This window comes from Vollenhovia emeryi, unplaced genomic scaffold (assembly GCF_000949405.1).
Source record: "Vollenhovia emeryi isolate VEMERY1.0 unplaced genomic scaffold, V.emery_V1.0 DF939233.1, whole genome shotgun sequence".
In the NCBI taxonomy this organism is placed as follows: Eukaryota; Metazoa; Arthropoda; class Insecta; order Hymenoptera; family Formicidae; genus Vollenhovia; species Vollenhovia emeryi.
The window spans coordinates 522,837-539,438 of NW_011967133.1; the positions used below are offsets into that span (position 1 = coordinate 522,837).

Consider the following 16,602-nt stretch of genomic DNA (forward strand, 5'->3'; position numbering starts at 1 on the left):
AAGACTCACCCTGTATATCTCTCTTTTTAAAAAATTAAACGTGAAAGAATTAACATTCTTATTTTTAATAATAAATTATCTTATATTAGAGGTATCGAAGTATCGGTGTAACTGTCAAGAATTAATTTGATTAAATAATCAGACAATATATTATTTCATTTCACACCAAGTAATATCGATTTTTTACTTGTCGGAATGGGCAGGCTCTGCAGGAAGAATTAATGAGTCGCGTACATCAAGTCTCAGAACTCGAATCGTTGCCGGAAGTGAGTGCGCTAGCGATAGCGCTGAAGGAAGCCCTCTCGGATGTAATTAATCGTCTCCAGCGAAAGCAGCAGGTATCCAACGCTTTCCAGAACTCGGGGGCTTTCGCACATATCACTCCTTTTCATGGTGCCTCGGTCGCTTAAAATAGCATTACCAAGAATTCGGAAAAATCAATCATTTTCGAAACTTGCCAAGGCTTCGTTGTTTTGAGAATAGAAAATAAAAGGCTTGCAAATTGCGATTATTACAAAGCTGACGAGCTTTGTAGAGCGAATAAAAAATTATAGATGACAGATAAAATTACGGCTGTTAATTGCGAGAACAATAATTTCCCCGATGTTTCATCGTGAATCTGCATCAAAACTATTCTGACTCTTGCTTGAGTAAGAGCCTGAAATAATACGTTTAGATTTGAACAGTCATTGTTCCGGGAGCAATATGTAATATTGAATAATTAGACGATGATGAACGCTTTGTAATAAGCGGCAATAAATAATGCAACTGTCGGCAATAGATGTTCTAGTCGAGCTGAATAAAAACATTGTCTCTTGCATGCTTACACAGACATAAATTGTTTAATTGTAGAAAACATTATTTTGGATATTTTTTCCTTTTTTTTTCTTCTTCACCATTGTCGCTACAAACACATGCGCTTTTCATCACGCACACCGTTCATAGACGCATCGTACATTATTTTTTAGTTCATTGTACATTATGTATCATGTGATTATTATGTATTTTCCTTTATCTTAAGGTGATGGATGTAATATAGGTATTGCATGTAATTAAGGAATGTTAATACATTGCTGTAATATTTCATGTAATTAAAGAAAATTCTCATTAATACCTGTTCCTCCTTCCTTCACTCTGCGTCGTTAAACATTACAGTTGTACATCATATTTAGTCCGACGTGTATAATGTTGTACATAAATAATAATACCGCGTAAATAATAATTTCTCGATAAAATCAATGAAACTAAATTTTCTTTAATGTGTGTACACATCTCGTTCATATAATTTTTATTAAAAATACAAATCACTGAATTGCAGCATGTTAATGCTTAGTGATAATTAACTTCATATTTGTTATAAAATAAAAATAGAAAATTTTCGTTACGTTACAGTTTAAAGTCGTTTAATTATCACAGGCTATAATATGTTGCAAGTAGTATTTTATAACGAAAACTAGATGAAAGTACTATCAGAAATATATTTTATTGCTATACAAATGCGATTATTCGTTTTATCCATTCGTTACTAATTGAATAAATAAAATTAATAAATTTTAATTTATTGAATATTCCCGTGTCAGCTTTCATACTATTATCCCTTTAACAAAGAAACTTAAAATAATAACATTTTAATGGAATTATTTAATTTGAGAGATATACTACATAGAAATAGATGCAAATATTTGCAATAAATAGCTAATTAAACTATAATGTCACAAGTATATATCAGTATATAATATTAAAAAATCCTTCCTCGCAGGAGATCTGTGATGAGGAAGCTCAAGCTGACGACGAATCGACAGAAAAAGACAATGCTACTCTGGATGAAGCGCCCTCAATTCATTCCTCCATAGAAGGTGGTCCGCCATCCTTGGCTGACGTTTCCTTACAGACAGGTCAAAGTTTACTGGTCGACGACATTGTTGAGAGAAAGGCGCAACTTACAAAACAGACGTCTACGACACAGATGCCATCGTCAATCACGTGTCATTCTCTCACGACACAAACATCGCAAGAATTATTACCGAGCGAAGGTGCTCAAACGCAGGAAGCGATAAAAGTCTTAAAGACCACAACGGACGATCACGATGTGATCGAGATCGCAACCAAGTACGTACCGTCTAGTTTCAGTCAAGAGACAGCGCGTCGGGAACAATCCAACATTCTGCCCAGCGAAGACATCGTCGTCGATATGAAGTATCAAGATGCGAAGAAGACCGATAGCGCGACGAGCGAACTGAACATCGTCCATGCCGCGCCACAATCCTTTGAGACAGTTCTAGTCGAGCCGGACGACGTCACCACCGAAGTGGTCGTCGATGCCGACGGTACTAAGAGGATTATTGTAAAAAAATTACGACGTACCACAGTTACCAGCAGGCAAACCACACAACAGCGTGTGTCCACGCTGTCGGCGGCGCTTGGAGACGCGCCGCCAATGATGCAGGCTTTCTCGGAGGCTGCAATGAGAGATCAACAAGTCACTATGACCAGAACAAGACCAGATGGTACCATCGAGACCACGACAAGACAGATTTACGGTGGCAAAGTCACTACAGGCGCGCCCGCCGAAGGTATCAATGTAGAGGAATACGAATCCGAGCCACATTATACGCGCATGGTGACACAAGGTCAAATAGGAGACATCAGTTGCGAGCCAGTCGAGGAAGAGATATTGATGGAAGGTGGTGAGTATCAAACGAGGACATCGAGCGTTCATGCTGTGGTGCAGCAAGTCACAAGACGGGTGATCAAGCGAACGCGTAAAATCATCCGGAAAGTTACCATCGTAGACGGCAAGGAGACCACTACCGAAGAGGTGATCGAAGAGCCTGAAGAAGTAGAAATAGATGAGCAGGATATACCACACATCAGTATTAACGTGGTTAAGAGCGAAGATAAAAAAATTATACTTCCAACAGAAAAGGCAATAGAGCAGGAAATAACGAGACCAGAGATACCAATAGGATCTTATATCTCTGAAAGTTCGATGCAGGGGCCATTCTTTGGGCCATTTGCTAAGGATATTACGAGCAAGCCTCGAGATAAAGTAGAGAAGATCACAGGAACTTCAGATTCGATTGCAGAAAGGGATGGTGATGTCATGGAAACGAAAATATTGGATATTGAAGATCATAAAAAAGAAATTACATTGTTAGAAGAACCCGCGATAAAGGTGGTAGATTCTAAAACAGAAACAGCGGACTCTAAGACTCTAAAATTAACAGATTCCACACAAGCAGCAGTACTTTCTTCTGTGGAAAAGCACGTATCACAAGCAGAAAACTTGGCTAGCGACGAAAGTGTAGTACGAACAGACGTTAAACAGCAAGCAATGGATAAACAAGAACACGAGTATTTCCCTACTGAGGTAAATGGTATAAGTACACTTGTGATTGATAATCAAGCGTTGATCGATGCTGAACGATCCGTTTTGCAGACTCCTGTCAAAGATGTTACAACGGTACAATCGGAATCTGTAAAATCCCCATTAGAGCCAGCCGTAACAGATGATGAGCCGGTGGTCACCAAGGCTACTTGTAAGTCTGACGATGCACCAGTAAAGAGCGAAACACTCAGTATCGAGCTAGAAAATGGCACGGTAGAAGTAGAGACGCACCATGGTGATAGCACTGTAGAAGCTGGTAAAGATGTCGATGTATCGAATGTCATTGTATTAGAGAAAGAACATGATGGAAAGGAAGAGTCAAAAAGAGAGGTATCGCTCGAGTCAGCCAAGGAAGTTACGGCGTTAACATCACTTGAAAAATCGGAGCCAGGAAACGGAGCAATCATTCTAGCGAGTAAGTTAGACATTTCTGAATTTGATGAAAATACGGAAAAAACTACTTCAAGATTGAAAGCTGTGGAAACACCTAAAGAACGACAAATGTCACCAGAATTATTGAGACGTGAGGAAAAGGACAAGGATGAAGCATTCAAACCAGAATATAAACCGATGTTCCACAAGGTTGAAATAGCTCTGTCGGTGCGTAAGGAAGATGAGGAAGCGGAACCATTGGTCTCTATCAAAACTCAAGCAGAAAGACCCGAAATTGCCCCGTACAGCATCGTCAAAGAAGATGTAGACATTAGTCTTCCAGTAGACAAGGAAACGACAGAGGTGATACACGATAAAATTGTGCAGACCACCGCCTTTTTAACAGCTGAAAAACAAACGGAAACCTTACAATTATGTACCGCAGAAAAAGAAGTCGATGTTCACATCGAATCGTCAGAAAAGAGTAAATCTGATACGACAAGTCACAAAGGTAGAAAAAAGAAACGGCATAAGGATAAATCGGAGTCCTCGGAAAAGCCTGTGGAAACAGAATCCAGCACTTCCATTGCTACATCAGTTGCCGAATCCATGGAGATCAATATTCCCTCATCTGATTCGTCTAAACATGTTAGCGAGCAGCCGCAACCGGACGTTGCAGAAATCATCAAGTCTATTACCGAATCGTCTTTAAGCTTGGACGATGGTATTGCGACAGAGAATGATGGATATCAACCGGATGATAAAACCATGGATGAATTATCGATCGCGCTGGACGATGAGGATGGCACAAAGAAGAAAAAGAAAAAAAAGAAAAAGCAAAAGGTTCGACAGCTTCGAGATGGAGATTTGGCTCACATGCTTAAAACTAGTAGCGACGATGTGGTATTCACGGATGATGCAAAAGATAAAACAAATGGAAGCAGAATAATAGACGAGGAGAAAATGAAAGAAGAAGAGCCAAAAGAGACAAAAGAAACTATAGCCGAAATGTTACAGCATGAAAGTAAAGGTGACGCGAATACTCAAACAGCTATGGAGACATGTGACGTATCAACTTCACTCACTCCAAAAGCAGAAGAAAGTCTCTCTACGTTTATGCAAACGTCTCCTGAGCCGGCACCGCTCACTTTAGAAGAAGAAATACAAACGGCTAAAACTACAGAGATTCATATTGAGACGCAAACCATTTTAGAACCCGGACTTGACTTCAGCGCTCAGACTATCGCAGAAGAAACTCCAGAGGTTGAAGATTCAGGTGTACAAACTATGACACCTACGGCAACGCCAATGGAAGAGTTCGCTATTCAAACTAGTCCAATGGAAGATATCTCTCCTGCCGTTATTGCAGTAGAAACGGAAGATTCTCAAGCACAGACGACTGAAATTGATGTTCACTCCATGGAAATGCAAACTTCACCCATTGAATTAGCTCCAACTATAGCGATTGAAACTCAAACAACAACAAATACTGTAATGGAAGTTGGACAACAGACTACTCCACCACCAGTAACAGAAAAAGTTGTTGTGCAAGAAATTTCTATTCAAACGTTGTCTGAGGTACCAGAGTCTGTCGAAAAAGACATGCAAACAAGTGCTCCGGCAACCCCGGAACAACCAGACGTTTCGCATGCAGATACTCAAACAATAGCGCCAGGAGTTGCTGAAACAACGGAAACACAAACGACACCTGAAGAGAGTCCTCGAAAGGTGGAGTTGCAGGAAAGCGAAATGCAAACAAAATCGCCCGAGCCAACCAAAGAAACCATGATGCAAACGAGTCCAACTATAGTTAGTCCCGAACATATACAAGTATGCGAAGAATTTGCCCAAACTAGCATTGAAGAAATGAAACAGACTATCGAGGAAGAATCACAGACATTACAGACCAGTCCGCGGAAAACTGAAACCTTTGACAGTTCGGTGCAAATAAAGGCAGAAGAACTGATACCACAAATTGAAGAGGGTGTGCAAAATATTCCCGAGGTATGCGAGATAAGTGTACAAACATCACCGGAAGAGAAGCAATCAGCTGAAACAATGTCGGTATCTCAACAGACAACACATATTCCAACTCATACTGTTGAGGTATCTACGGAAGATTTTAAGATTGGAATAACGGAGAAAGAAGATCTGCGCGAAGCGTCCGTTCCAGGAGAAATAGCTAGCTCAGAAGAGATAAAGAAAAAGGAGAATGTAATGTCTATAGATTTAGTGGAAACTCCAGCAGCACCTGATGTACAAGTACCAGAAAGTATAAAATTCTTAAAGAAAGAAAGGGAAGGAGAAATTGTAAATAAGCTGATACCAGAGATTCCCACAGTGGTTCCAGACAATGTCAAACAAATGGAAGAATCCATTGAGAGGGAAGCGAAACTTGAACTTTCTGAAACATCTATAACAGAAGATCGTCCAAAACTATTGGAGACTGTCGAAAAGACAAAAGAATCTACGCCATCTTCAATGTCAGAAAAGGATACTACTTCGGATACGTCATTTGAAATTCATGTTCACGCAACCATAGAATTATCCGCCAGTGACACGCTCGATAGTGCTGCATCTGATAGCAAAGAAACGGCTGATACTTCGCAGGATACCACAATTGCCGAGGATTTAAATAATGACACAAGTATCGCCAAGCATGATAATAAAGCAGCGAAACGGCAAAAGAGAAAGAGAAAGCATAAGACTATGGAGATTATTCTACCGAGCAAAGACAAGTCGGAGCTCGAATCCATTGGGCAACCCATGGAATCCCAAGATAATGTCATGAAACTGTCTTATTGCGACATTGCCAAAAAGCATGAGAGCAGACATTCTCCCGTGGGAGGTGACATCTCGGAGGAAGCGGCCGAGATATCCGAATATCCTTCTCAAATCGAATCAGATGTAAAATCAGCAGAGACTGCGTTAAAGACTGTGATAGAAAGAATGGATCGACGTGACGAAGGCATTCAGGAAACCCCCTTAGACATTTCAACTACCTCGGAAACAGTACCTATATCAACGAGTGATCAATTTGCGATTGACTCGAGTCACAACATTCCAGAAACGATAGTACCTGAAGTAGCAACAGTACGAAAGTCATTTGCGCTTAGTAGACCGACGATAGAACCATTGTTGATGTCGTCGGATCCACAAAAACTGTCCGGAATAACATCTACATCGCCTGAGCCAATGGATACCACTGAAGAACCATTGACGCCCATAGAAATCGAGCAGCCTATTCTAAATAAAGAAACTATTACACCATTCCGGGCAGAGATTAAGACATATGCCGAAGTAATATCCGAAACACCGGCAGCACCGTCCTTATCCAACACTGAAACATATGAAAAGAGAGAAATGTGGAAGGAACCCACAACCAAAGTATCGTCTCCTCAAGCTTCATCCGCGGCTTTCCTTTTAAATGAATCTTTGGAGTATAGCGCCAAATCGCAACATCAGGGAACGCAAACGATGCAAGCTGCTAAAATAATAACTGATCGAGTGAAGAATCTACAAAATACCAACGAATCGAGTCATTTGGGTAACATCTTGCATATCGCACATCTGGAAGAAGTCACCACGGAGAGACTCGCAGAAGAACGCTCGTCGGATATTCGCCGAGAACTGGCACAACTCAAAAGTGCTGTTCAAGAGAACGATGTGATAGTCGTCGAAGAAACTCTCGTCACTGTCGTCGAAACGATCTCGACTTGGCTAGAAACCATTGAATACCGAATCTTTCTAAATAGAGAATGTCCGACTGGGCCTTCCCACGAGGACGCTAAAACGTTCGTTGAATTGAAAGACGAGGTGAATCATGTAGAAGAAAGTATCCGCGAACTCGATAATATTTGGAAGCAATTGGAACCAAACTATCCGGTAGGCGAACGAGAAAAACTGCGAGAATGCGTAGACGCCCTTGAACACCAGGTGAAGATTATCGAAAACGTTACCACTGACGGAGAGAGATATGCTAATAGACAACTCGCAAGATGGGATGAATTTCTAAATGGCATTAATAACGTATACAGGTGAGATATACCAAAATATTAATAAATGGTAATTTGTTACATAAATCGTTATAACGTACCTTACTGCATATATTTCGTTGAATACAGAAGTGATTTAAAAAAATAGATACGATTTTATTGTTCAATGTTTTCCCTTTTTGTATCGCTATGATTAATTTTTGTTTAATGCTTGTTACAGATTAATCGAAGAGCAACGCAAACAGCTCGATTATATAATTGAAAGCGAGTATTCAACACAATGGAAGTTACAGGAACTCGATAAACTGGAGAACACGAATCGCTGTCACATGTGGAAGACAAGTAGGCTTCTCGACGCTGCTCGTGAATTACTGCGCAATCATCCTGGCAAGATCATACCAGAAGAAACCTATGCCGCTCACGAGATGACAAAGATCATAGAACACGGTATATGTGTCGAACGAGAGCGTCTTCTCCAATTGCTCGCTTTAGCCGAAGAATACGAGCAAACTCTTCAGGAATTTGCGCAAATTATCGAAATTGCCGAAAATCTGCTGGACAGTCCGATATCCGTGATAAGTCTGGAACATCTCCAGGAGGAAATGCAGAAGCACAGAAAATTTTTTGTCAATCTGAACCATTGTCGTGCGATCCTCGAATCGCTGGAAGGCAATCTAGACCCTGAAACCAGAGCCATACACTCGGGTTTGCACGAAGAACTGCATAGTAAAGCAACGGCGTTACTCGATCAGGCGGCATCAAGAGCGCAACAAATGGCCTTGGCCGCGTCGCGATGGATACTACTCGAGCAGGGAGTAAAGGAGGAAAGAGGATGGCTACAAGTTGCACATCAAAGAGTCCCTGATCTTCAAACGGTGACTTCAACCGACTATGACCAATACATCTCTTTATATCAAGTTAGTAATTATACTAATGCTTGCAAGTTATATTTAAGAATGTGTGAGCATGCTGTAAATTTAAATTAACAATTTATCAATTGTTCACATTTTAGTCTCTATCATCGGACGTAGCGACTCATCATGCAAGGATAATTAAATTACTCAGCGTGGCACGTAGCCTTCATGATCTCATCAATATCGAGGATCCTGAAGACCGATACGGTGAAGCTTTAGACGTGATCGTACAGTTGCAAGACAATATCGAATCCTCCCTGAAAAGATTGCTGGCCTTTAGGGAGAGTTGGAATAGTCAAGAGATGTTGATGAATCGCGTAGAGCACTGGATGATAATGGCCGAAAAGAAACTTGCTACATTACACGATCCATTGGGAAGTTCTATGCGTCAATTCTGGGTAGGCGTTCTTCTAATCTTCGTCTATAGCCTTGTAGCTATATTTATAGCTTAGTAATCCAGTAAAAATATTTATCGGTGGGCTGCATCCGTACCCACATTTGGGTCACGTTTTTCGAACGCATTTGGCCTCGTGCCATCGGAAGCACATGTCCTCTCTTCCACGCGCGTGTATTTTTAGCACAATTAAAATTGGAGAACAAAATGTGTAATATTACGCAACGTCATCTTCATTGTCGACGTTGTTGTCTATCTTTTTATCGAAAATTTTAGTCAGTGCACTCAATATAGCGTGCTCTCGATTATCTGGATTCTACTGTTATTACTTCAACACAAGAAAATATTATTGGTGATTGTGTTGACCATATCTGGCGATTAAAATTCTTATTGCGAAAAATATTACCCCAGCCGGGATTCGAACCCGGGACCTCCCCACAATCCGTGACGGGCGTCTTAGCCAGCTCGACCACCGGGGCTGTGGTAATATTATTCGCAATAACATGTATATTACTTAAGATGTTGTTCACGCGTCTATTTCGACTTTTCAGAACTGTGCGTCGATATGGTTGTCGATCGTACACCGAACTGTCGATACGCGATTTTTAAATTTACTGTTTCCTTCTTCCCCTTGATCCCCTTCCCCCTGTAGAATAAACACCATGTTTTTTAGGTCAATGGTGTATAATCAACTAGAATATTCTTAAGGTTGCCAGCAGTAATTAACAATATTGGTGATTTTGTTGACCATATCTGGCGATTAAAATTCTTATTGCGAAAAATAAACAAGAAAATATTGTTTACGATATTTTGCTTTTGAGATCATAATTTCTAATATAATTACTGAGCGATTAAAATTTTTGAAATATATTGGACCTTAAAATCTATGGTGACTTTTATGTTTACAGGAATTAAAGGCGCAGTATGAGGTTCACAATAACATGCGTAATGAAGCGGACAACTACTTCGAACAGGCCCTACGAATTATACCCCTGTCGGATGAAATATTGCAGCGACAGTTTTACTACGAACTGCAGGGTCGTTGGAACGGGGTCAGTGATAAAATCAACGAGATTCAAAAAGATATCACTCGCAGCATTTCCTCGGAAGACATCTCGTCGAATGAAAAATTGAAGTTACTGGAGAGGGAATTGAACGAGCTACGAATAACCATCAACAGTTTCCATGGGGTGTTGAAGACAGAGGGGGAACTTGATTTGTACGTCGAGAGACTCACCATACTGTTCGAAAGGATTTCCTTAATCCAAAACGAGATAGGCAGACTAGGTCTTCTACCGGCGGCGGAGAGCGAAAGAGTCGGAATTTTGTTATCATCGGCGCGTTGCATAGAGGGACAGATAGGCGAGGAGCTGGACTCGGCGCAACTACTCAGAGAAAAGATTCAAGCTCTTCAACGTGGATTGAGTCGTTTCAGAAAGGCGCACAAAAGATTGTCAACGATACTGGATCAATGCGAGGGTAGCGAAAGGCAAGAAAGCGACCTAGTGGCTGCGGCTGTAGATCGTTGTCGATCTGTCGCAGACGAGTTAGCTGTTCTCTGGCAGGATCTAATGGCATTAAGACAGATGCTACATAATTTACCTACTGGCATGAGAGTGACAGTGTCACCGGTGGGCATAGAAAGAGACTTGTCCAATATACAGGACGTACACACCGAACTTGAATCCAGATGTGCGCATCTGCTTTCATTGCTGACAAACAGATTGGAGTTATGGCGACGATTCGAGAGGCAGCTGGAAATGGTACAACAGTCTGTCCAAGAAGCGGATTATATGATGGAATTGTTAACCGTCCAAGGTTCCGTCGACTACGACAGACTGCTGAAGGCCACCGAACGTCTCGAGGTAGGTTTATTTCTCTATCTAATTGTAAATTATGTCAGTCTACACACAAAAGCAATGCAATTTACTCGTGATATACAGATTAATTAAATCATCAGTGACTTGTAACGATTTCATGAAATATTAACAATTCCCTTGACTCATTTATCATTTACCGAGCGAATGGATATTAATTAGCAAACTGTGCAATCCGATTGGACGACGGAATCGAAATAGATCGTAATCGCGAAATTTTCCTTACACCTTACAAATGATCGATTAGAGTCTTTTCACCATAGCGATACTATGACATCATCGAACAAATCCGACTTACAAATATAAGCCGATCTTATCGGCGATACAGATTGTACACACGTGTATCGTTTTATGCGAACGTCTCGTTTCTCAGCGCGCGCAGGCGTCGCGCTCCCGCTCTCATTCGTTATCGTACGCTGCCGCTGCCTATCAGTACCGCGGGATCCGTGCTCACGTCTACGTCGTTGACGAGAATACCCGCGAACCCGTTGAAATATCTCTGTTGAGATATTTTGTTGTGTTTCGACCTATTATCGCCCGTTCGAGAGATAACCGCGAGTTGATCGAATGAGGCCCGTAGTTCTCTACAAGCCGGCGCGATTCTCCGAACGCCGGAATTCCACGACGGAGACGAAGCACAATAAATAGCCTCAAGGTAACGTCGCTCCGCTCGCGGACGGCGAGTATTTTCCTGAATGGTGTGTGGTCGCGTTTCCGTTCCGCGTGACACGTGCCAAGTCGCTCCAGGTTGCACGAAGAATATTTGGAGCAGAATTTCCAAAGTTTTGCGCTTCGTCGGAAAGTTATTGTGATCACGAGCTCTAGTACACTATGATAATGATTTTGGTGATGACTCAATGAGTTCTCATGAGACGGTAATCGCAAATACAAATAGTGTACAGATAAAGTTGTTGAAATTCGCTACAAATGTTATCTAGAACCAAGTCGGAAGTGGCGTGATACTACGATTCGCGTGCTTGATAGAGCGAATGATGAGGGGTTTTTTTTTAAACGCTCCATCGCCGCGAAATAAATGCATTCATGCATTATCTGCGAAAGGAAACCGGATGTACGTTCGTGCGGGACCGGCATAAAATGAACGGCACTGTCTTTTTGATGTTAGTGCGTTGCCCCGCATTGATGAAAGTACAAAGCGATCAATTACTCTTGTACGATAGCCTACATAGAAAAAAATCATTTATTGCGGAGCGCGTGTAGTTTTCCCACGTAAGAATAATCATTTCATACCGTTCTTATAACACATCGTTCAATCACTTTGCGGTCGCGTACCTTTTGTTTTTTACTTTGTCCTTTGCGCCCTTGTTACAGTTACGCGAACAGAAGTCGAGCAGTGCGGCTCGTGCGAAAAAGTTTCGCTTCCTCAGACGATCGTCGTGCGCATTTCTTTTCGAGGATGGTCGTGTACTCTTTGCGAATACGCGAATATGCGAATGCGAAAACGATTTCGTAAGGATTGACTTCCGCCGGATCATCGTCTCCTTTTTCTGCATTCGAGACCGCTGCGAGTCCACGCGTCGCGACATATGAAGCGAAGCTATGCACACCGTTATTCATCGATGCGTATTAAATCAGCATATATTACGCCAGGCGTGAAGTCGTTACAAGCAACAGGTCGTCTGTAACGAGATAGTGTACGTAGAAAGAACGCGGATGCATACGTAGCTCGTGATCTCTCGCATGCGGTCCGGTCAAGATAAAACGCGATTATATTAAATACAGAGTAAAGTTAGTATCACGATTTCCTCGACCATATCAAATGATACACCTGTCATGATAGGTCTATGATTATTCCTGAAATTACACACGTAGTATAAATGCAACAATAAACTCGATGGAAAGTATCGGAATAAGCGACTTTATGTAGGAGTCTTACGCGATTCTTTGAACGAAGAATAGATCAATATTGGACGACATGATGCAGTGAATGCAAACTCAACAGCAACGGTGCTTTAATTGCAAATAACGCCAGGTCTTTTTTGATTTTGTGAAATGCAACCGACTTCCAATTGGCTAACAATGTTAACGTGTCAAATTCTTTTACGAGAGCCACAAGTGACTCTTGGCAATTTCTAAAATCTGATAATAAATGCATCACGATAACAAATGCGTTGTTATAAATGACGTGTACTTGAAAATTCTGTTTCGCTCAATGCAACGAGTATGCAATGAGATAGCGCGTGTACTGCATATCAATGATGACTGGCGCTCCACTTTAGAAATAATTATAAAAGATGACATAAATGACTATAGTCATTAGCGTTGTATGACGTGGTATGTAAACTATGACACGTGGAGAAGCGCGCGTTTAGGAGCGTCGTAACCGCCCAAGCGTATATTTATGATTTCCTCTCCTAGTATGTAGTCTATCGATTCGTCTTCGTTATTCACCAGAATTTCAGAACGTCAGAATGTTCTTTAACATCGACTGATCGGTAATTAATATTCAATTCAGTTTGACATACGACATGGCTGATGCGCAGATGCAAATAAAACATGACAAAATATTAATTATAAACAGCTAGCATAAACTTGTGATTAAATTAACATCTTTAGAAAATGCATAAGGTATGTCTTTTTCACATTAGATTTTTTTTATGGTTGTTAAAAATTAATATTTGATAATAAAAGAATGCACTTTCGCGTGCCTGTTCTTAGAAAATTCGCTAGGTGAATGACCTCGAGTACACGACACAAAATTAGTTCAACCATGTTCTGACCGAATTCATGTAAGTCTCCAAACGTGCTAGTCTCGTGCCGTGAATTTATTTATAGCGTGTTTTAAGCAAAACCGACGCTTTCTTTGAATTGTCTGGCGCGGAGCTGCCTATATGGGCAAGGAGTTTTTTAATTGAAATACATCAACGTTGAGTAAAAGTAGATATAGAAAATTATCGAGTTTTAATTTGTGACAAAAATATTTCTGACAAATTTATTGTTACCATCTCTTCTAAATTAGAATTAAAAATGTCTTCAATAATAATTGAAAAATATTATTTATGAAATAATTAGAAAGATGAGTGCATGACTTTGATAAATATAAAAGTGATCTTTTATGTTGATGTTGTTAGTGCTCCATTTTTATGTATTTCAATCTAAATGTATTTGATTAAAGCAACAACCATTTTTAATATTCGTAATGTTCAGAAATATAGAATATTGATTGCAATTTTTTCTGAAAATGACAGGGTCTAAACGGTGATTTGGGCGCTCGAGAAGTTCTCATTGGCGAATTACGTGCCGCTGCCGAGCCTCTGCGGGAGAGCTGCGCCGCAGAGGTCCGCGAAAGGGTCGACGCCGCAGTAAATGAGGCCGTACAGGCTTGGGACGATACAAGGGCCGAATTGGATGCCCTTTGCACTCGATATCAACACGCGTGCAGACTCTGGCAGCAATACAGAGACTCTAGTGCCGCGGTGAAGGTCTGGGTAGACACCCAAATGAACAGTGTGGCAAATTTGCCACCGGAAGAAGCAGCCAAACAAGTTAAGGTAGGTGATGTCAGAAATCTTTTGCCGTTATTATAAATTAAATCCTTACTTTGAAAGTGGCCCGCTTTCGAAAATCTCGCTAATCTCTGTAACGCGGACACGGAAGAGAGGACGCGTTAATAGCTGATAACTGGCTAGCAAGTAGATTTCTAAGTAGTGACCTTTGAAAGAATTAGAAAGTTACGTAAAAAGTAAACGCACCGACTCTCAAAATAAAAGTTTGGATATGCAGTAATTAGAGAAATTTCGATCAAGATTAACGTCGTGTCATTTCTTACCGCACGTGGATGCTTTATTCGTTCATCATTTCTTTTAAAGTTTAGCAGGCAAATAATGTCACAGCTGGGATATCAGATCTTTGCACGTTTCAGTACTAATTCATTTTTATTTTACATACATTTCAGTGTATGTAACATATGGAAAGATGTTGAGTATCCGATCAAATATTTTTATCATATTTTACGCACGTAGGGGACGAGTTGCCTAATGCGTGATTTGTTCTCTCGTAAATAAATTAACAGTATATATCTGTTCAAAAATATGAAATATTTTTACGATTCGTATTCTCTACGTGTAACAACGTATCGGAGCGAAGAATACTTTTCTCTCGCGATAATGAGCTGGGGTCAAGGACACGCGACAAACACGCGTTTGTTCGATCATTGGAGAAGCGCGTGATCTATTCTCCCGTCCAGTGTTGTAAATATATGTTGCGACAAAAAGTATAAAATATTACGTATCCCCCGTACGCGGGGACAGATCGATATACATACATCAGAAAAGAATTGTTCTGCCGTTGTAATAACGAGCGAGTCAGGGACGTGCAACAGACGCGCTTTCATCCCTTGAATGAAGAAGCGCATGATATCATCGTCCCCCAATGCGCGCGCACACTGTCTAGGGATAACATCGCAGCATACAAGGCAGAGGCGAATAAGAGTGAAACTTGACTCATCATTATCGTCACCCCTCGCTCACACTCGCCTGTGTAGTCGCAGATGCGCCGGCTGGCAGGGGTAGGTCGTCGAGAGAATACGGGGCAAGAGGGCGAGTCGCACAGACGCGCGCATCGATCCCTCGGAACTCTACGCCAGTCCGGTCCAGGGCGTTGCGGCGTTTACAGCATCCAGTGTACGCTCTTGACGTTTTCTCCAAGTATCGTTTATCTCGTCGGAAATGCACACACTCGTTGTCCTATCTCCTTATCTCTCCGTGGAGATTTTTAAACAGTTGCATCTGTCACGCATTGAAGATTGCGTGAGCGTGAGCTCGCACGCACGATACGCAGACATGCGTTTGTATCTGTGCGTGCGTATGTGAATGTGAAATGCGCAACGACGATTCGGACCATGTGCTTAGACGACAGAGGAGGGTACAGTGCCGCACGTGTTCGTTTAGTTTTGGAGCGAAACTTTATGAGAACGCGCGTCAAAAAGCAGAAAGCATGAACGACGATCTCAACTAAAGACATGTGCACACCGGAGGAAATAAAGGTAGAGCAGCGTGACGAACGAAGAGAAAAACGATGAAATTTATGAATACAGTCTATTCACTACAAGCCAGAGATTCCTGCCGATTATAGCAACAGGACGGAAATAACTTTAACGCCGCGAAAATAACAGCGCACTTTTCCCAAGATCACATATTTGTCTATCGCGCCAGTGAAAAAGATTTCTAAAGAAATGATAAAATATACGTCAAATTAAATTTGAATATATAATAGTTGATAAAAATGTGAAAAGAAATTTCAAATAATTTGGAAATTGTACATAAAAATTTGTCAAGAAACTACCATTCAAATTTGTTGTATTAAAAATTGAATACTGAAAGCTGTACACAGTTGAAAAATTTGTGTTAAATTTAACAGATATCACATGTCCCAAACGGTCCACACAAATTTTTGTGTTAATTTAACATAATATGGATATGTTAAAGGATCACACTAATAGTCTGTTAATATTTTAACACAAAATAAATGCAAATCTCAAAACCATTTAACAAAAATTTTGTGTAAACTTAACATATTTTTAATGACAAAATGAATTTTAAAAATGTAATTTTTACATTTCATAATAAATAGGAATGTATCTTCGAGGAGGTAGGCACTAACAATAAGACACGCCACTTATTTTTCGGCGAGAAAAGTAACGGGC

The 16,602-nt window shown here is 40.8% G+C and overlaps 1 protein-coding gene across 5 annotated transcripts in view; it reads left to right on the forward strand.

The window, feature by feature from the left end:
• The window catches only part of LOC105560327 (nesprin-1), a 106,821-nt gene that overhangs the window by 77,961 nt on the left and 12,258 nt on the right, over positions 1-16,602 (forward strand). For all 5 annotated transcript variants that reach the window (XM_012009355.1, XM_012009356.1, XM_012009352.1 and 2 more), the window contains 6 exons: positions 204-338; positions 1,760-7,797; positions 7,976-8,672; positions 8,768-9,067; positions 9,972-10,928; positions 14,147-14,449. In XM_012009355.1, the coding sequence (XP_011864745.1) occupies positions 204-338; positions 1,760-7,797; positions 7,976-8,672; positions 8,768-9,067; positions 9,972-10,928; positions 14,147-14,449 (8,430 nt within the window). The remainder of the gene's footprint in view (positions 1-203; positions 339-1,759; positions 7,798-7,975; positions 8,673-8,767; positions 9,068-9,971; positions 10,929-14,146; positions 14,450-16,602) is intronic.